Source organism: Electrophorus electricus, chromosome 7 (assembly GCF_013358815.1).
Source record: "Electrophorus electricus isolate fEleEle1 chromosome 7, fEleEle1.pri, whole genome shotgun sequence".
NCBI classification, from domain to species: Eukaryota; Metazoa; Chordata; class Actinopteri; order Gymnotiformes; family Gymnotidae; genus Electrophorus; species Electrophorus electricus.
Genome location: NC_049541.1, coordinates 5,509,136 through 5,528,845, shown reverse-complemented (window position 1 = coordinate 5,528,845; position 19,710 = coordinate 5,509,136). Strand labels below are relative to the sequence as shown.

The window sequence follows — 19,710 nt, the reverse complement described above, 5'->3', positions numbered from 1 at the left end:
TGCTAGGGAATTTTATAAAACATTACACTTCTGATCCAATATGAAGTGTCCCTATTTAATCTTTTACATTATTTTAAAATGTATATTGAAAAGACTATACATCAAGTATGGAACAATATATACAATGAATATAAAAATACAACATAAAACTTACATTTTATTTATTTAGTTTTTATATTTAATTCATCCTTGCATTAACTGTATTAAAGACTGTATCAAAAAGGAACTGAAACCAACAAATCAAATCGGCAAATATTGATCCTTATAATTACACCATTTTAAAACAACTCTGCAGGAAATGTCACTTTGCATGGTAAAAGACGTTTCAGCGATTGTATCTTAGCAGCTAAATTGTGTACAAGAGTATGTAAACCATGTTTAGACTCCAAAAACATATGATTCATAAAAAGACAATTAACAGTCAGTACAGGTACACAGCACAGATGGACCATTAGTGCTTGTAAACCCAGAAATATTTGATAAAAATGCTCTAACATAAAAAATACTGCTATATATTTACTTTTTGATTATTGTTACCCCAAAACTGTCTCTTTTCCAACTTTAGTAAATTATATAAGTATCAACAAGACATAGCCAAAATAACACTATTTCTTTTACCTAAAAAGTTTAAAATCATTGGACACTGACATGAGAAGATCCAATGCAACATTATATGCAATCTAAACACTCATCCCTATCGAGTTAACACAGGGGTTTTAATATCACATAATTACATGTTACATACATATATTCAAAATGTTAATATTTCTTTATCACTGAAAAAGTGCCAAAATATAGAACCCCTTAAAGATCAGTATTGCTATGGACACTTGCCTCTCAAAAGGGGGTAAACCTGAGCAGTTCATCCTACACGTCTAATACACTTCGACTTCAAAAGCATATCTTGCACAGAAATGAATTTAGCTCTTGGGATTATTGCATGTACAAATAGGAACTGGCTTTGTTCGCTGCTGCGTTCATTGTACAGTTGTACATGTTCCTTTCTGCGCGTGCTCGACTGAGGTTACGGCTGCTGTCCTGCCAGGGCGGGGGGGAGTCTGCTGGCTCTCTCTTGATGGAGTGGAGAAGGCCGTGTCTCCTGAACTCATAGCTCAGCATGTAGTCTAGCTGCATGAAGACCTTGGGTTCGGCTGAGCCGTCTGCATACTCATGGTTGTCGAGACAGCCTGGGCCCTGGTTGCCAGGAGGATCAGGATGCACAATGTCTTTGTTGAGGACGCACATGGCGGGTTTGCTGGCCCCCGTGCAGAGATACTTGTGGTGCCCGTTGACAGGAGGGCTAACACCAGCCTTGCTGCACTGGCACGGGCCGTAGTGACTGTAGTGGTCTTCCTCCATCTTCAACTGCCGTCCCTCGGGAAAGGTGGAGCTGTAGCGCCACCCTCCGTTATGGGGCGCGGTGTAGGCGCTGCAGCTGCTCTCCGAGTCGGAGTCGTGCTCCGTCTTAATGGCAGTCTCGGGCAGAAGCAAGCCATGATTATTCTCACTGTGTGCCGTGTACCTGCTCTCCGCCTTCCCAATGTAAGCCTCCCTCGCGCTCTGCCCATGGTGCCTGCCCTGCGATGGCGCAGCAGAGCAACCCGGCAAAATGCGGAACGTTCCGGGTTGGGTGTGCTTGTTGAACTTGCCGGGGGAGGGGCTGGCGGGCGCAGTGCGTGAGAGCGAGCGCATGTCCCAGGGACTGTCCGCGGCCTGGGCTTTGGGGAGCTCCGTGGAGGACAGGCAGAAGTTGAGGGGCTCGTCCCGGGTGTAGACGTTGTTGCTCCTGAATTGGGTGCCCTCTTTGGCAAGGGCTGACCACAAACCCCCATGGCAGTGGTCTCTGAAGGGCGTGCTGGGCAGCTGCATGCCCCCCACATCACAGGAGCCACGGGAACCATGAAGCCTCTTTTCACTACAAAAGAGTAAAAAACCCCTTGGGGATAAATATAGCAGCTGTGGGAGAAGTTCAAAACCCCCCATGTCTAGAGCAGGGCTGCCCAACTTTGATCCCGAAGGACTGGAAGTCCAGCACACTTTGGTGAACTCCTTGCTCGACCATTTCTACATAATTATTAACCTGTGCATTGAAAGATGTGTGTTTGAGCAGGAAGGTCACTGAAGTGTGCTGTACTCTAGTCTTCCAGGACCAGTGTTGGGCATCCTTGGCCTATATGGTAAAATGTTCTCCGAGATAATATCTAATCACACGACAAATGCTACCAGATACACAGTCAGTTCTTTTTGTTCAACACTTTTCACAGTGCTTTTTGGGACCAAGCAGTTTTGCTACACCTTAACAGAGATGTGTGGTGTTGCCTACAACCATAAGTAAAATATTGCTACTTAAATGAAATAAATAAGAACTTGGAGGAAAAGGTAGTCTCTACCAAAAAAAGGTTGAGTTTGAATATAAAATTTAACTTGTATTATCATGTGGTGATTCTCCTTTTTGATATTGGTATTTTAATTCTTATTCTGCTAATTTCCTAAGACAACCTAAGTCATGACACTAGTCATTCATTTGACTGAGCTTCAAGGCCACTGGAGCAAAGGCCACAGGAGCAAAGTGGATTATTCCAGTTTGTTTTAGCAACAGGTATCAAGTGTCATCAATAGTAGGTGGGCAAAATTAGAATTTTTTTTTTTTTTTTTTTTTTTAAAGAGAAGCCTCTCATTTGAATGTAATGGTACCAAACTTCAGCTGGTATAAGTATTAAATATCAATCTGCACAGTGGTAAATAATGCATGATTTGGATATTATGGTGGAAACCTCAAAGGTCAATATGTAAAAAAAAAACAAAAAAAAAAAAACGCGGGGCAATTATATAATCGGCCTTGGAAAAGTATATAAAAACTAGAATTCTGCTCAGACATTCTCTGGAGGGCGCCTGAAATGCATGTTTAACTTGCAATAAAAGAGCGGGACCTGGCTGTTCTCTTCCACCAATTCCTGAGTCTGCATCTTTAATTGCTATTCAGAATTCTAAATTTAAAGTCAGTTAATTGGGAATTTAAGGAAGACAACACCTGATAGGACATTGCCACTGGTCACAACACGTATTTGGTCGTCCATCTTCCCTTGATCTCCTGTTTTAGTTATCTTTTCTTTGTTTGGCATGACTTTTTTCATTCTATTTTTATTTATTTATGTTTCTCTCATGTCTGTGATGATACGGATTCCTTGGCTTCATCAGCTCTTAATTTCACTATTGATATTGGTAATGTGGGGGGGGGGGGGGGGGGGGGGGGGGGTGTTTTTTTGTTTGTTTTTTTATATAAAAATTTCTGAAAACGAATTTTTTTAACCCAATATGACAATTTATGTAACTATGTATCTGAAAAAAAGGTCACTGCTAAAATATATGTAGGTAAAATGTAATCCTTTAATAGTATTTAAAATCGTACATATCCATCAAAGTACATATCCATCAAATGATAGCTTAGTACTGGTAACTGATTAAATATAACTATTGACTCCCACCCTTGAAAAGCAATGAGATAATACAATTATCCATGACATCAATTATTGTTGGCTACTAATGCCAAAATTAGAAGCTGTACATAGCCTATTTTTATAGCTCACAGCTATAAATGAGTTGTTCAAATACTCCAACTTGAGCTCTGAAAGAAAAGCTCTGAAGTTCAAACCTGCTGCTGGGGCCTTTAAGCTTGCTCTTCATCACCGTGTTCTTCATCTTGAGCTCGATGGAAGGCAGCACGAGGGGCGTGGCCACGCAGAACAGCGCCAGCCGAGGGGGCAGCAGAGTCCCACACTCTGCTTTCTTCATCTGACCCTGTAGGACCTTCAGACTACCCTGGAACTGCATGTTCTAAGGGGGAGAGACCATCCAATTATCACTGCGAACTCACACAAACTCACAAGCGTGTAAAAGGGCACAGGTCAAGTTGTGGTTCCTAACGTGTTGTAGTGCCAACCCCAAACGACATTCCAGACATTTTTAGGCACCCCCATTCAGTTACGTTCAGCAATTCAATACAGGCTCTCACAGGATGTCGTTTTCGAAGAGAACTAAACAGAGCCAAGCTCGCGAGGCCGGCGTGACTACCAGAAAGCCGGAGGTGGTGTCGAGCAGGCAGCGCACTCGAACGACGAAACAGCGCGTGAGGAACGGCGCGAGTTCAGGAGGGACGCTGCCCGCCTCCGGAGTGCTCCTCAGACCTCTCGCCACGAAGTCCTCGCCTACGCCATCAAGCACAAACCGCAGTTACATACTAAAGGCATTGCAAGCGATTAAGAAGCACTGGGACACATTCACTGATCGCACCCAGTATCGTTTTGCCTTTGTTCAGAAGTTAACACTAATTCAGACATTGCGCTACGTACATGACGGTGGCCTTATATCGGACAAAACTCAGACTACATCAATTGAAAGCAAATTATGTCACACAAGGTATTAAATGAAAGTTATTCTGTAACAGGCTGCATGGAACTGAGTACAAAATCGTGTTAGTGCTTGGACTTATCAATCACAGTTAGTTCACCAATAGGGCTTTAGCTGTGTGGCTAGGGTTCACACACACACACACACAGACACACACAGACACACACACACACCAGCATGGTCCTCCTGTGAGCTGGGGTTCATAGCCCAGTGGAGCTGTCTTCTAAATTCCTGCCTCTCTTCCACATGGATGTAATCAAAGACGTTCTGGTGCATCACATCCGTCTGTCACAGAGAGGAAAAAACACACACGCACACGCAGGCGCGCACACACACAGGCGCACACACACACACGCAACTTTAATTATGGCCTTTGTGTTTGGGACCTTTGTGTTTGGCCGCAGCAGCGGTCAGTTGGTATGTTGGGTGAACAGTGCATGGCAGCTGCCCGCTGGACCAACGCCGCTAGTGCCGGTGGCGAGAAAGCCACAGAGCCGATGCCGCCGTCCTCCTGTCCCGCTTACAGAAAGGACGCACTCACTCGGAAAGTCCGCGCTTAATGCCACACTCTTGAAGAAGTCTCGTTAATCTTGAAGAAATGTTTTCTGTGTAAAGGGCAAAAGAAAACTGAAACACTCTTGCTCCTACATGAATGCCATGGGTCACTCGAGAACAGCCTAAATTCAACAAGAGAGTGTTCTGTCTGTAAAGTGTCCTTCAGTCTGAGAAAGGCACTATATAAATGTAACTAATTATAATAATTATTATTATTATTGTTATTATAATTCTTCCCAAGTTTTCTCTCCAAGTATTCTCCCTGAGTATTCTCCCCAAATATTCTCCCTGACAGAACAGTTAGACTCTTGCTACTCCTTGCTGCTTTCAAGACTGTGATTGGCCATCAACAACTCTAATGGTGTCGACTTACTAACAATTTTGGGGACCAGTTAAATGCACTCACACTTGTCTGGTGCTAACTGGCTCCTGATGGCTGTATTTTATCATCAGCCATGTTAAAATATTTTAACGAGCTGAATGCCACAGTTTGCCAGTTCGAGGGATTTTCCTCTTTACAATAGGATGTGGGGCTAGAGACATGTTTTTGTGTCGCGTGACACCAATTCTGCTTGCATGAGGAAAGATACATCCCTGCTCTGATGATGAAAGAGATGGGGGGGGGGGGGCGGGGGGCGTGAAAGGCTAGCACACTCATAACTCCCCAAGCTACGGCTGTACTCAGTTTATAAAACAACAAAACTCCTAAAATGTTCAACCTTTCCATTATATCCTCGGCCCGAGTCACGCACTGCTCTAAACGCTCTGTCCCACAAGGCCGCGCTCGCATGCCCAACGGTGCAGTCTCAGTTCCTGTCACCCAGTCACATTCCTTTTATTTAGGGAGTTGTTTTACTCGGGTGCCAAAGAAACGTGACACTCCGGTCCCCTGTAACAGACTTGTGAATGAACCATGGGGTGAAGAGAGGTGACTATTTTGGTTCTTCCTGGTGGGAGAGACTAGAGGCGAGCTGTTGCCAGCCCTGGCCTTGGGCCTTTTACGGCCAGACACACATTATTGCTGGTTTGATGTCTGAAGCTTGGGAGACTCCACATGCAGAGGGAACACAATCTCCCAGGACTCCGACACATTCCGTGCTGTTATGATTTCTAATATTTTATTGAAGGACTTAGAGATAGGTGTCTAGTTGTCAGGAGTGATAAAACAATACAGGTCATGGTGTTTGTATCATACCTTTCATCAGCGTTTGTATTTAATGGTAATTGTTTTGCATACTACACTCTCTTTAGCTAAAGTTTAAAATACAACTTCCAACAAGTCAAGATCGCTTCTGAAATCGTTCCACGTACTTAGCCTGTATCGGTTTAAACACAGTCAAACAAATTCCTGCCTGAAGGTAAAAAAAAAAAAAAAAAAAAAAAGGCCCAAAGTTTTGTTGGTCCTGAGGATGTACATTTACCTGATGGAAGCCCAGGTAGTCAGCGATGGTGGAAGAGGCATAAAATATCACTCCATCTGAGCTCACAACCAGAGCAAACCCTGTTAAAGACTGGAGAAAAGGAATCACCTGCATGAGTACCCATCAAAAGATCAGACAGATCAAAAGAACCTGCCTTGAAGTTACCTTGTATCAATCAATAAAGACCTTACATATATGTGTGAAAGCTCCGTTATCCTATACTGAGATGCTGCAAGTTCCTCCAGCGTGGCAAAGTCACCGGGCATAACACAGACGGTCCCCTAGCCCATCAACCCCGGAGGAAGGAGGCGGAAAGTCTATGCCGCTTTTATCTAGCGAGCGTGCAAGGGTGCAGGCGTGGGACGTTCCGCGTGACGCTGCTGTACCACCTCACCCCCACCCCGAAGCTGGCTGGGTCACTCCGGGGTCAGTGCTAGCTTCCCTCCCCTCCCCTCCCTGCCCCGTGGCACAGAGACAACGCCCTCTTGTGTGCCACACAGGGCTGGTCGCTAGGCTGTTTTGTGGTAAGAGAGGAAATGCTATAAAGGTGAATAAAGGAAGGAAATACTTCAGCTACTCTTTCCACTTCACTGTTCTAATAACGTTCAACACTATGTTTCCTAGAAAATACCTGGAAATATGTCCGTAAGAGCTTCCTCTCTCTACTGCTGAAGAGTTAAGAAATGCTATGTTGATGGCTATGGTGGGGTGAGGCAGTGTTTGACAGTATTATGGTATATGTCCACTCAATAAACTCACACACGCGCACACCCAACACCCACACACCCACACCCACACCTCCTTTAAGGATTTCTATGTCATTTACATTTGCAGAATAAATCACATGACAATTTATCTGACTTTTATCCTCCAACATTAATTTTAAGGGCTTTTGTTTTGTATTGTTATCAGGCTGCTTTGCATCAACAGGGTCAGCCTGGGACAAGCAGATCGAAATCCCCCACACCTACTCCATCCCCATGATAGCTCACACACCCATCCACCTCTCTCACCTCGAGCAGAAGATCACTCTCTAGAACGCTGCTTCCCAGGCTGGGTTTTCTTAACTCCGGGCTGGAGGCCTCAATGCTGTTCTTTCTGCACGGTTTCTCCTGAATAGCTGTGTGGAAACAAGGCAGAGAGAGAGAGAGAGAGAGAGAGAGAGAGAGAGAGATAGATATGGGTTCCATGCATGTAGCCAAGGCAAACCTTTCCGAATGAGGTATGTGGAGAGGTTTACGATTACATTTGGAGAACAGCAAATCCACCAAGGAGTCCACTTTAAAAACATCTTTCTCCAATGTACACACACTCCTGACATAAAACAACAGATCACACTCTTAGTCAGCCTTGGATAGTATACACACACACACACACACACACACACACACTGTACACAGTAAACCATAAGCATGCAGTGTAAAACACTAAACTGAATGAACTGTCAGGGGTGGTGAATTGCAGTGTACTTGGCGGTCATAGTTCCCCTTAGTGGTCAACAGTAAGCCCCTGCCTCCAACGCCCCCGCCCCAACTCTCCAGACTCCAGCAGCAATAGCCGCATCCTGCCCTGCTCTCCCAGGCCACAGTGTCAGTCTGTGTGGGATTCCAGCCCCCGGGCCATCAGCCTGGTGCGGAGGTCTGCGGCGTCACTTTTTCCTCTCTGAGATTCTGCTCCTGATGGCTTTCTCAGAGCTCGCCACGCCGCCGTTCCGTGACTGGTCGAGGGAGTCGGAAAAAACAACTCCGAGCGTGCGTGCCGTTGCGGAATACGACAGGTCGAGTGGCCTGCGTTTGCTCTGCAGATTAAAAGGGCCGAATTCCTCTGCCCCGGCTCTATGGTGAAGAGTGGCACTAAAGGACAGGCTGTGTGCGGAACGTTCCCTCAGCTCAACATGTTTTTTTTGTGGCCAATGGCATGAGAACGTTCGCTTTTCTTTCCTAGGTTTAGATGCTTGATGATGATCACAGGGTTACTGCAAGAACATTTACAGAGCTATGCATGTTGAGTTTCACTGTGGAGTAAACACATTTGAGATTGTTGTTTTTTTTTGGGGGGGGGGGGGGGCAGTTAAACTGACCCAAGTAAAAAAACCCACTAACGCTTCTGCACCCGAGACACCCTCCAGCACGGCACTGCCGTGCATGTGTTGATGCTGTGTTGAGAATGTCCGTGAGGAAGTTAACAGATGAGCTACAGCCTGTTTTTCTACATTGGAAAAACCTACCAATAATATGTATGTCAAATTGGCGAGTATAGTAAGTGTAAAAATGTTTCTAATAAAGTTCTTGGTGAGCAAGATTATTTCAGATTATTGCCAAAAGATAGCAAAACTGTATAAACCAGTTAATTACGAACCATTTTTGTTCACAGTCGCTGTATATCAAGTTCAAGTTTGGTTTATTATATTGGTTTGGTTTATATGAGCGTACCATTCAATTTTCAGTAATTGTAAGAGTGCACCCTACTGGTCAAAGAGCAAAACTGCAGCCTCCCTCTTCCAACCACTACCGGCCCACCGTCCAAACCCCGGACCCTCAGCTCTATTTGCGCGCTCACGGCACAGACGTATTTACCAGCGAAACTGGAGGAGATCTTCACTCCTCACCTATTTACTAACTCGAATGTGACGAAACTGGCCTCCCTTTTTAAAAGGTACAATCTATGGCCATAGACTGACATCCCTGTAGACCATTTTAAGTGAGTTTTTGTGTAAGATGTTAAACAATGCACTGGACCCCAGTCTACATAGCAATGTATCCTTCTGTGTGAAATACTAGTACAGGACCATATACATCTATAATACTGCTCTTCTGAATATATTCTACAAATCAAAAATGATAATATAAAGAGTTATTGCAAGTTTTATTTTTAAATGCCCACATGAATGAAGTAAGGTATGTCTTAATAAAGCATATTTAGCATTTTAATGTAATTTTAATGTAAAGGTTGTACAAAATCAAGAACTAAAATAACTGATTACATAAAAAGGCAGGAATGGCTGATATATGGTTTTCTTTGCAATGGCTCAAATTCTTTTCTCTCTTATAGAAGAATGGGATGAGAGCTCAGAGCCGACACACACACACACACACACACACACACACACACACACACACACACACACACACACACACGGATACATCCATATATATACAAAGCAGGCTGTACGGTGGCTGTTGACACAGGACGGAAAAAATTACAGCCATGCTTTTGAAATCCGTGGCATGCTGGGCCCAGTCACGGAGAGCAAGTCTGTTTCTATTGGAGAAACACATTTACTGCTCTAGATTTCTATGGAAGCAGCACAAAATATCAAAGCGGGAGAGATGATGGAAACTGAGTCACTGAGCGGCCATCCCGACTCTAAACCGAAGGTGTAGTGCGATTCGGATATTCACTTTCTCTTTTTTTAATTACTGACAGGGTCATGAATTTGGCCCACGAGCACTTGTTAGTCAGCATCCTTCTCACGCAGGTATCACATGTACAGTATACAAATTAAACTGATGAACTGACGTGTTTTCCTGGCTACGCCCACAGCGCATTACAAAAGGTTCTCGCCAAGTCGCCTGCCCAGCTGCAAATGGACTTTTTGGGCTGGGCAGACTCTACATCAGTGTTCAGTGCCTTTATCTGTCGGTGTGAGTGCATCTTTGCTTTAAGGGTGAAGGAGGGTTGCAAGAGTGAGAAAAAATTCTGAACTGGAAGCAGCTAAAGTGTCATGGACACTTTCCCACAAGGCCTGTTTGGCATGTACCGTACCAGGTAAGAGGAGAAGCGTTACGACTTAAGATCATCCGGTCACTGACATGGATGAAATGCATGGCAAAGACATTTTTGTCTTCCATTAATTCGCATCATATTTTTAATAGGATAATGTGACAATGTCACATTAAGTCATTTTAAAGCAAAAGGTCAATTAGCACTTTCCTGAGCAGAGCGAATCGAGGCTGTGTGGAGTAATGGCGACCGGGAGAGAGGAGTTTGCGTTAGATCCCCGCAGCTGTGCAGGAGAAGCAAGTGATTTCACCTGATTTATGTTTGCTGCGACAGTTTCCCATCAGTTCCAGAGAAAAGTCAAGAGTGGAGAAGTGGGGCTGACGGACAAAGCGAAGACACTCGTAAAGGAAGGGCCAGGTGAGGCCTTCTCCAATTCATCCTGAGATGATCCTTAATCCTTCACCTCTCTGGAATGAGAGGGAGGGAGAGCAGAGGTTGGGGGAGTGCTGCAGACGTGTAGACACGGCACGCCAGAGCGGAGCTGGCCTTCCTCTTACCCCAAAACAACCCCCCCGGGGTGAGAGTGAACGAGCGGTAGGCTGTGAAGAACGATCTCTTCAACGGGCTTCAATAAGCTTTCAGTTTGGACTGAACACTTGAGGTTAAAAGCCTGCTGAGGAACTACTTCTATAGTGATCAGGTTCACTTATGGTGTGACACTCCACACCCCCGGACCGCATGCGTGTGTACACACACACACACACACACACGTTTAATCGTTTTTGCAATATCCATATCAACATTTTAACAACACTGATCTTGAAGGCTGCAAAATGGGGCAGTGCGTTTTAACGTATTGCAACTTTCGGTTTCTCAGAAGACAAATCATTCTCCATTGATTCACTCCTAACCCAGAGCCAAAACCTGCAGGTGGTCTCCTAAAGGTAAGCAGATAAGCTACTTTAACAGGACGCTTGTCCCCACGTAGTGGACCACCTCCGCCAGGCAGCGGCCCCCTCGTTGCATCTCACTGCTGGTTTGTTTTTCGATGACAAGACGGAAATGAAAACCAGGCGCGCTCTCCACAGCCGATGTTTGGTTTTTACGAGCAGATGTGTGTTTATGCCCCAGCTAGCTTATATAGCGAGGAACAGAATAGTTCTGCTGCCAAACACTGCACTTGACCCAATCCTAGCTTTTACCTCCCAGCATACAGCGTCCAAAGACCTGGAACCCAGATCAAGTCCTCAGCCCACAAATTCAACTTCAGGGGAACGGCTCGGCAGCCGCTTACTTTTTTTTTTTACTTTTAGGTGTCACTGCAGCCAAAGGTAATGTAGCCTACTGCAGATATTTCGCCAATACTAATGAACAGGTAGGACAGATGAACAGCATAGCTGTTCATCAGTGCTGTGTGGATACCCGCTGATGAGAACCAGGACTATAAATCACACTTGTGCGCTTCACTCGCTACCTGTTCACATTTGTCAGCAGATCAAGGTTCACTGAACAGCAGCAGAAGGGCTTGGAGCAGGTCAAGCCAGAGCAACAGTGAGAGGTTATAATGAAGCAACAGTTAAAGTCTGGTTGAACCTTACTCCTCAACTACCTGTAGTCAAGTACTACTAAGTCCTCGGTGAAAGCATTTCTGAGCGAGTTTAGGTTTCTCCGACCCCCACCCCCCAACCACCACCCCCCCTTTAAGTTCAACCGGTTCAACCCCGCTGTTTGGATTCCGTGCACACTTTCTTAAAGGTGACTTTAAGAATCAAACATGCCTCTTATGCCTTTGAATGGTAAGGTATTGACGTTTATGGTTCAGTTGCGGACTGTAAACATTATGGAGGACAACGTTTTGGCCCTGATGGCCAAGACTAAAAAGATGATCTAGTCTTCACTATAAAAACAGAAACATTTTTACTCCCATAGAGTAATATAACGAGTCCCCTCGCAAAGCAAGCCTTGACCGTGCAAACAAAAGGACCTAATTTTGCCAGTCTAAAGGTAACTAGATTCATGAGGCTCATAATATGTAGATTCATATTTAATAATATGTATATAATATGTATATTTATGCAAGACAGATGAAATAAGCAAAGACAGATGGATAAAGACAGACAGAGACAGAGGAGACCAGGAAATGTTGAGGAGAAGAAGAGGAATCTGTCCAGAAGAAGGCAGTGTGTGGACTCATTTTTGCAGTGCTGGTCTCCGGTGCTCTGACAGACAGATCCGGATCGTTTTTCATACGGATCTCTCTGAGGTCAGGGCCCGGTCTGTTACAGTCACGCAAGCTCTGTCTTACTCCAGCCCAACTACACGAACTGTCTCTTAAAGGGCCAACGCAGCCATCACAATGCCAGCATGATACCGCCACCCGAGGCACAGGAAGCACTACTATTCTATTTTGTCCCCTGTTGTTTCGAGGAGAAAGTGACGAGAGTAGGCTTTGTGGCTCTATTTGTCTATTTGAGCACACAACACCAAAGCTTAGAACAATTCCTCTGAATAAATCGGCTGCTTGTCCCGGCAAGCAATCCTAAAGCAAATAATTCATATGTTAAATATTTTCATGAAATATGAAAATGTGTGACCAGGTGTTTACATGACATCTGCACAGGCCGGAGAGTTCTGCACATTAGGGTTTTGGCCTAATGGTTGTGCCTCCTATTGATCACTTGCTTTGATAAAAAAGATTTAAAAAAAAAAAAAGACATCTAGAATCACAGTGAAGATGTGGTTCAATAAAACAGATATCAATCAGGAAGTCTTTGATTAGAAAAGTAATCGAGGAAAATCTTAAGTGGATTAGTTATGATTAACTAGTGCAAAATCGTGATTCATCTACTGAGCGTCATGATCTGGCACCGTAATCAGTGGGCAGACCCTCCACGGGACAGTGAAATCATCCCAGTGCTTCACTGAGTCGCCAGGAGCAGTTACATCGGCATTGCCCATCATCTGCTGTCATTGAGCGCTTGCCCCTCATCATCACGGGGCTGTGGGAAGAGAAGCCCTGTGTTTGAACCACACAGCCTTCCGCGCTTTGGTCCCAGTAAAGAGAGTGAACGTCTAAGGCTCATTAATAATCATCTGCAGACAAAGTGAAAAGTAAAAAAGTCAGAAGTGCATCGCTGCAGCTGTCGTGCACCAGAACTTTACTCCAAGCTCCTTCGTAACATATTTCGGGTCGTTTACTGCTGGACGGCACGGGATTGTGTGCAGATGAAGCGCTTTCAGCTGCCAACGAACACAAACCCCAGAATAATAATAAAATGTTATTTAGGTTGAATGCTGTTACTTTCAGTGCCATGGCCTAACAGTAATCTCTACGCTGTGACCAGATCTGCATAAAGAGGGATTTTCCATTAGTCAAAAGATGCCACCGAGAAAAAGGGCATGCCTGAGAATTTATCGTCGTCAAAATGAAAAATACATTTAAAATCACGCTCCCTCTCCTTCAGGGTATGTGAAACACCTTTCCAAATGGGTGATAAGCCAGACACAAAAGACAGAGGCATACAGGGAATAAAAGGGCTTAGCCATTTCTCACGAAAAGGTTGTGCTTTTAATGCACAGTAGAAATAAACCCTAGTCATTCACGGGGAGCAGGGCAGTGTTTCGTAAGACATCCCAGCTGCAGTGGGATTTCCGCTCATCTGCATTCCCCATGATCCGCCAAAGAAAGCGTAGTGATGTCAGGTGCCGATCTGAACGCCACACACCTGGACGCCGCCCTCAGCTCCTCAGATGGGTCAGGCCTGGTGGATTCCCAAGAGTTTTTGTCTTTTGAGAGATGTGTGGCTTTCGCATTTTTAAAATTGTCGTTTTCCCAATAAAGAGAAGTTGCTGAAGGGGACACAAATGCTGGAAGTAATTTTGGGCTGCTTGAAAAAATGGTTCAATCTGAAATTAATTTGCTACAGTGTAATAATTACAGAGCTACTCCCCAAAAGGTAAGAATGAGATGACTGAAGGAGTGCATTACTTGACTCTGGGCTGTAATGCAACACACCCAGAGGTTTACTGTGGCAATACCCACAAACCTGGCACCACCTCAAGCACAGTGCGCCACATTCGTTTCAGATCAATTACTCGATTCAAAGCTCGAGAAATTTAGAGAAGGACTGCTCGTCATTATTGGGTTCAGATATGACGCTTAAGAATGGCAAGCAGGTTGTTTTTGTGGCCTGACCACATCTAAGCCAAAGCACCCAGAAGCAAAACAGCAGCGGTGCTGAACCACTTCGGGGGGGACCGACCTCTAGTCAGCTAGACACAAAGCCTGAGGACATGGGACTTTGCCAGGAAGCAGTCACGCAAGCACTCCCTCGGTAGGCACTGGTGCATTCATTACCCATAAGCCCCCTCTCTTGGCGGCTGCCGGCCTCTCCATGTGGAGCTCGATTACTCCCTCATGTGCCAGAGTGCAACCCAGCTTGCTCCTCTCCTGTGTAGATTTAATGTCGTTCCTCCACAACACCAGAAAGCACACTGTGTATATAGTGTGTGAGATTTTATATATATATATATATATATATATATATATATATATATATATATATATATATATATATATATATATATATATATATATACACACACACACACATATATATATATATACATATATATATATATATATGTATATATGTGTGTGTGTGTGTGTGTGTGTGTGTGTGTGTGTGTGTGTGTGTGTGTGTGTGTGTGTGTGAGACACACATACACACCCACACACCACACACACGGCTTGAAGGGATAAAGCCAGGTGAAATACACACTTGCTGGAAGTGATCAGATCTCATCAGGCACACAGTGGAAAAGTTTTACCCAATAAATCACTCACATGTGCCTAAAAATGGCTCAGATGGGGAAAGCAGGGTCCCGTCCTGCTGGCACCAAGTGACACGGCAGCCGAAGGAGCACGGAGACGGATCTTTGGCAGGGCAGTTTCCTCCGCCGCGACGGAGCACAAAGGCACCTCAAAAAACTGCCCAGGCACTGGGCCGTGAGGCAGCAGTATAATCAGTGGGGACGAATAGGAAACTTTAGACTCCCAGACAGACATGTAATATGCAAAAGGAGAAAATACCAACAAACTGGGAGAGGTCATTGTTCTACAACTAAAATTCCCTGCCATTACTAATGACTTTACTCTGACAGTAACAGAAACAGAGCTGTAGAGCACTGAACATATAAACTCTTTTACCTTTAGAATTTATTATAAAAACATCAGTGGATACTTTATGATTTGGAAAGCCTAGAGGTTAACATATTTAAGATGTATTTTGTCAAGCTAAAGAACAACACTATAGTGTTGACATGAGTATTTAAACCGCTTGTCACGTAAAGCACGAGCTCTTGGGGTTGTAGCTATAAGAAGGACTCAATGACTAAAGAGATGGCTGCGAATGGCACCCAGAAACATTAGTCGCATGTTTCTGAGGAAGTAGTAGGACTAAATTTCAGTTGATTTTTTTTCTCTTCTTGTCTCCAGAAATAAAACATCAAAATGAAAACGGTCAACACTGTAAATCAGAAGATGAGCATTCCACAAATGTGGTGAACACACGCAGTTTGACAGGCTTCCCTAAGGATCAAGTATCTTTATTATAGCTCAATTATATTATATTTTTATTGATGTGTTTCCTGCGATGTTCTATGGCAGCGAACATAAACACCGCACATACAGACCAGACAAGGTTTGGGGTCATAAGTTCATGACCTTTGTCATGCTCCAAACTATTCAATAGAAGACAAAACACAAAACTTTTAACCGGGATTTGGTTTCATGTTATGGGGGACAATAGTCAGATCAGGTATTGTTTGAAAACGTCACCCCTCATCAAGTGAATAAGGTGGAAAGGACATTCTAAAAATCTCCTGGGACATGGAGATATGAGTACACGATGTTTATATTGCTGTAATAAATACAGATGATTCATATATTAAAACCCTCTCTCACTTTTAAAATGTCCAGCTGCCTTTTCAATGCCTCTTTTTTTTCTGTTGTTCCACATTGAACTATAAGGTCTTCGCACGTCAACACAGTGCTTGCTATAATTATTTTTAGTCTGACCACATTTCACTGCTTGAATCAAGGCAACTGGAAAGGAGCAGGACAGGGCTGAAGGCACAGGTGACCATGAGAAGATGAGTTTGGAAGAAAAGGGGAGTCTGAAATGTTCAAACGTAAGATGACTACCAATCACTCATAAGGCAAAAGATCAAGGCGACAGCATGCCTGTTATTCATGATTTTTAATAACACTGCATCCAGGGTCATGTGCAATATAAATGATGCTATCAAGGCACTTCTGACATTTATGGCTTTCATTATCCAAAATGGTCGCAAGCTGTCAGAATAGGAAAACACATGGGTCAAATCTGCCATACACATAAACAAGTGCAACCACACCCATATGCATGCACATACAGCCAGTCTCACTCTTCACTCAGTATATAGTACTCCTCAAACACACACACACCCAAATACCCCAGACACCATACAGAACTATAGTCAGTCATACTTATTACTCGTACTATATTCATACTTAGAAAGTATAACAATGCACATCTCAGCCTCTGCAGGGTGTGTCAGTCTTGTGGTGTTAGCGAGAGTCAGAGCTAAATTCATGTATTAGCCCACAGCATAACTACTTTAGCATTCCAGACAAGCCACATTTAGTGTATAGACCTGTCATTCTATCTACCACAGTCTTAGAGCCTGAGAGAGAGAAAGAAAAGCAAGCTCATTTTCAGTTCCTAGCCTAATATATCCCTTCCAGAATTAAATCGCTGTGGACAAAAAAAAAAAAAAAAACAGAAATATGCAGACCCATCAGAAACTTCAGAAAATTCAGATGACATCCATTTGCTTTTAAAATGATGATCCATTGTTCTTTTTTCTGTTACATTTCTAGGCTGTTAACAGTGTGTTTCCAGAGAGAGGTCAGCAAACTCAGTGGGAACCATTAAAGCACTTAGCCTTAATAGACAGCTTATATTCAATAGATTTATTATATGTGGAAGAAAACAGCTACATGAAAGTATACTGCTGGATTTCATAACATTCTCTTAATTACTCATTTACTCTGTACTTGTCATTTATGTGTGTGTGCGCGCGCACACACACACACACACACACACACAGAAACACAGGCATTTCAGTGCAATGAAACCTTGAGACTGCTAATATAAGCCCAACACGCAACAAAGTCGTGTGGGTACCACATCCTGGAACATTTCCAGTGAATTTACAAAACCTCTGATGACATTTACTGGGCCATCTGGGATGAGTCACTGATCTTACCATGAAAGAAGCTCTTTACCCGGAGGTAGCTCACACTCAGCCGCAGCACAGACAGCTTGTCCAGTTTGGAGATGACATCTGGCGTGAAGGGCAGCAGTCCGGCCAGGCGGTCCAGCTCCGCGTTCAGCCGGTCGCGGTGTCTCTTAGACGGGTTGGGCTTCTGGTTCGCTGCTGTGGCAGGTTTTCTGTTGGAAATTAAGGGAAAGAAAGTCACAAACAACCTTGCCCTACCACCGTATGAGGATCGGAAATGAGGTAGCGGAAATTAAAACATAAACTTGCGTTATGATCTAGTCCCACTCAAAAAGAAACCGCAAAGATCTACGTGCGATTTGTAGGAATACCCTAATACTGTATGGAACATACAGGATATTGTGAGGTTATAATCTCTGCTTTTTGATCTTTAAAAGGTTAGTGCAAAACCTTTTTTGAAAATCCACAAATTGAAACAAATCTGAAAACCACAAATTAGAAATCATACCAAAACAGTCAAGAGGTTTTGTATAACTAATTCATACAAAAAAAAAACAACCGAAAACATAGAAAACATTCATTTGTTACTGTTTTATTATCATTATAGTTAATTAACGATTTTAGTTCTTATGCATTATCTAAAAAATAAAGCTCATAAATAACCAAACTAATATAAACAAACAGATCAGACCATGCATGTCTTATGACATAGAAATACACAAGCAGGAATAGCTGTACCATAACAGTAGCCTACATATTTACAAATTTTAAAAAATGTCATTTGAACCTAATCAATAAGGTGGTATGAGTCTTACTCAAAACATCTACACTGATTCCAGACAAAGAAAACTTGTGAAGTATCATAAGTGGTAAAGATTTAGCTACTTTTAGAAATGCGGCTGTAGACAGGGGATTACTCAACTGTTTTTGAATGGGCTTTCTCCGTTTCCGTCCAGCATACAGGCAATCCCCAGGTGGAATCATGCTTTGCAGTTGATGTTTGGCTAGTCACTAACAAAAGTCATCAGGCACCTGTTAAGTTCTCACTGAAAACGCCTCAGATCTTTGGACAGGAGAGGTAAGAAGGCTTTGAGCAGAGCTTTACCTCACACTTAAGTTTCCATTAAAATGTAGAAGAAACTAGGACTGCTAAACAAGTAGCGTAAAACTGAAACACATTCCATTATCAAAACTTTCTTTTTCGATCAATAACCAATTTCTAAACACTGCAAAGACCGGTATAGAGCACAGATAGCTCCGCGCAATTATAACATACAAAAGCAAAAAGCATTTTACTTACCAAAAGTTAACCAAAAGGGCTCTCGGGTAATAAAACTGCTCTTCCCTCGAGTGAGAATATAATGTTGCATACGATTTTTACACCTACAGCATAAATAGTTATTTCAGGCTACTTGTTCTCCAAAATCAAATAAACATCTTCCTCTAAAAAAGAGAGTTCTGCGTGTAAGCTTTGAGTAATTGAAAAGCGAGTTGACAGCTGTACTTTGATGCTTTATACCCGCTTGGGTGGCGTTTCCATCCTCTTCTTTCAGGTGGAGGATTCCTCTGCGTGACACGACTCGAGCTTCGCACGCGATGTTTCAGGACTCGCACGTCCTTTCGCGCGCCCTTGCACGCGCGTCCAGACACAGCGGCTGTATGCTGCAGCTGTCGCAATCGCCAGTTAATAGCAAAGGTCCGAGACGAGAAGCAGTTTCAACTCGCCTGTTGCTCGAAATAAGCAACTTTAAAAGGGAATGGAAAAAGTTAGAACAATAGAGCAGTGTCAAAGAGAACAGTGGGCATGTATCGCCGTAGTCTTTGTGCCATTTCCTAAGGGGCTGCTTATGACCTACGAACCGCTTCGTCTGCAGCAAGATAACGGGACAACACATTTCACGAGTGACGCCGTCATAACAAAACGTATGGCGAAAGGTTAGGTTACGCTGAAGTTTTATATAAATGAGAAGAAAACAAATCCACACCTAGTAACTCTTACCCTCAGGGTTGTTTGACTGGATGCAGGTATAATTTAGCGGCGAGTGAAGACCCTCATATAGGAATATTTTTTTAAAATGTTTAGGTGCACGGCCATAGTCCGATGCTTTTGGGGCATTAAATCAGTTCACTTAAAATTAAACGAAACCATACCGTTTGCCAAAGCGTACATCAACGATTTGTCCACAAGCAGAAAGAGCTCAAAGTCGTTGAGCCTAAGGATAGACGCGCAGGTTACTTCAAATTTCCCATAGCGTCTTTGTTTAGTTTGATACAGGCTAAACGTTTAGCGGACTGTTGGTCAAGAATCCCTGCACATCTA

General features: G+C 43.6%; 1 protein-coding gene across 4 annotated transcripts; it reads right to left on the bottom strand.

Annotated features, from left to right (window-relative positions):
* Nucleotides 1-193: 193 nt before the first annotated feature.
* ahrrb (aryl-hydrocarbon receptor repressor b) lies at nt 194-19,688 on the bottom strand. Of its 4 annotated transcripts, none has more exons than XM_027021167.2 (11): nt 19,376-19,688; nt 18,910-19,135; nt 18,691-18,773; nt 18,313-18,453; nt 17,418-17,602; nt 7,397-7,503; nt 6,384-6,473; nt 4,581-4,692; nt 4,072-4,205; nt 3,653-3,834; nt 194-1,915 (listed from the first exon to the last, which is right to left on the bottom strand). In XM_027021167.2, the coding sequence occupies exons 4-11, from the start codon at nt 18,372-18,374 to the stop codon at nt 934-936; spliced, it is 1,854 nt and encodes a 617-aa protein (XP_026876968.2). In that variant the 5' UTR covers nt 18,375-18,453; nt 18,691-18,773; nt 18,910-19,135; nt 19,376-19,688; the 3' UTR covers nt 194-933. The 4 variants fall into 4 exon arrangements, with proteins under 4 accessions (XP_026876968.2, XP_026876967.2, XP_026876966.2 ...); XM_027021166.2 differs by having other exon boundaries at nt 19,390-19,688; XM_027021165.2 differs by having other exon boundaries at nt 19,542-19,688.
* Between the last annotated feature and the right edge of the window lie 22 nt (nt 19,689-19,710).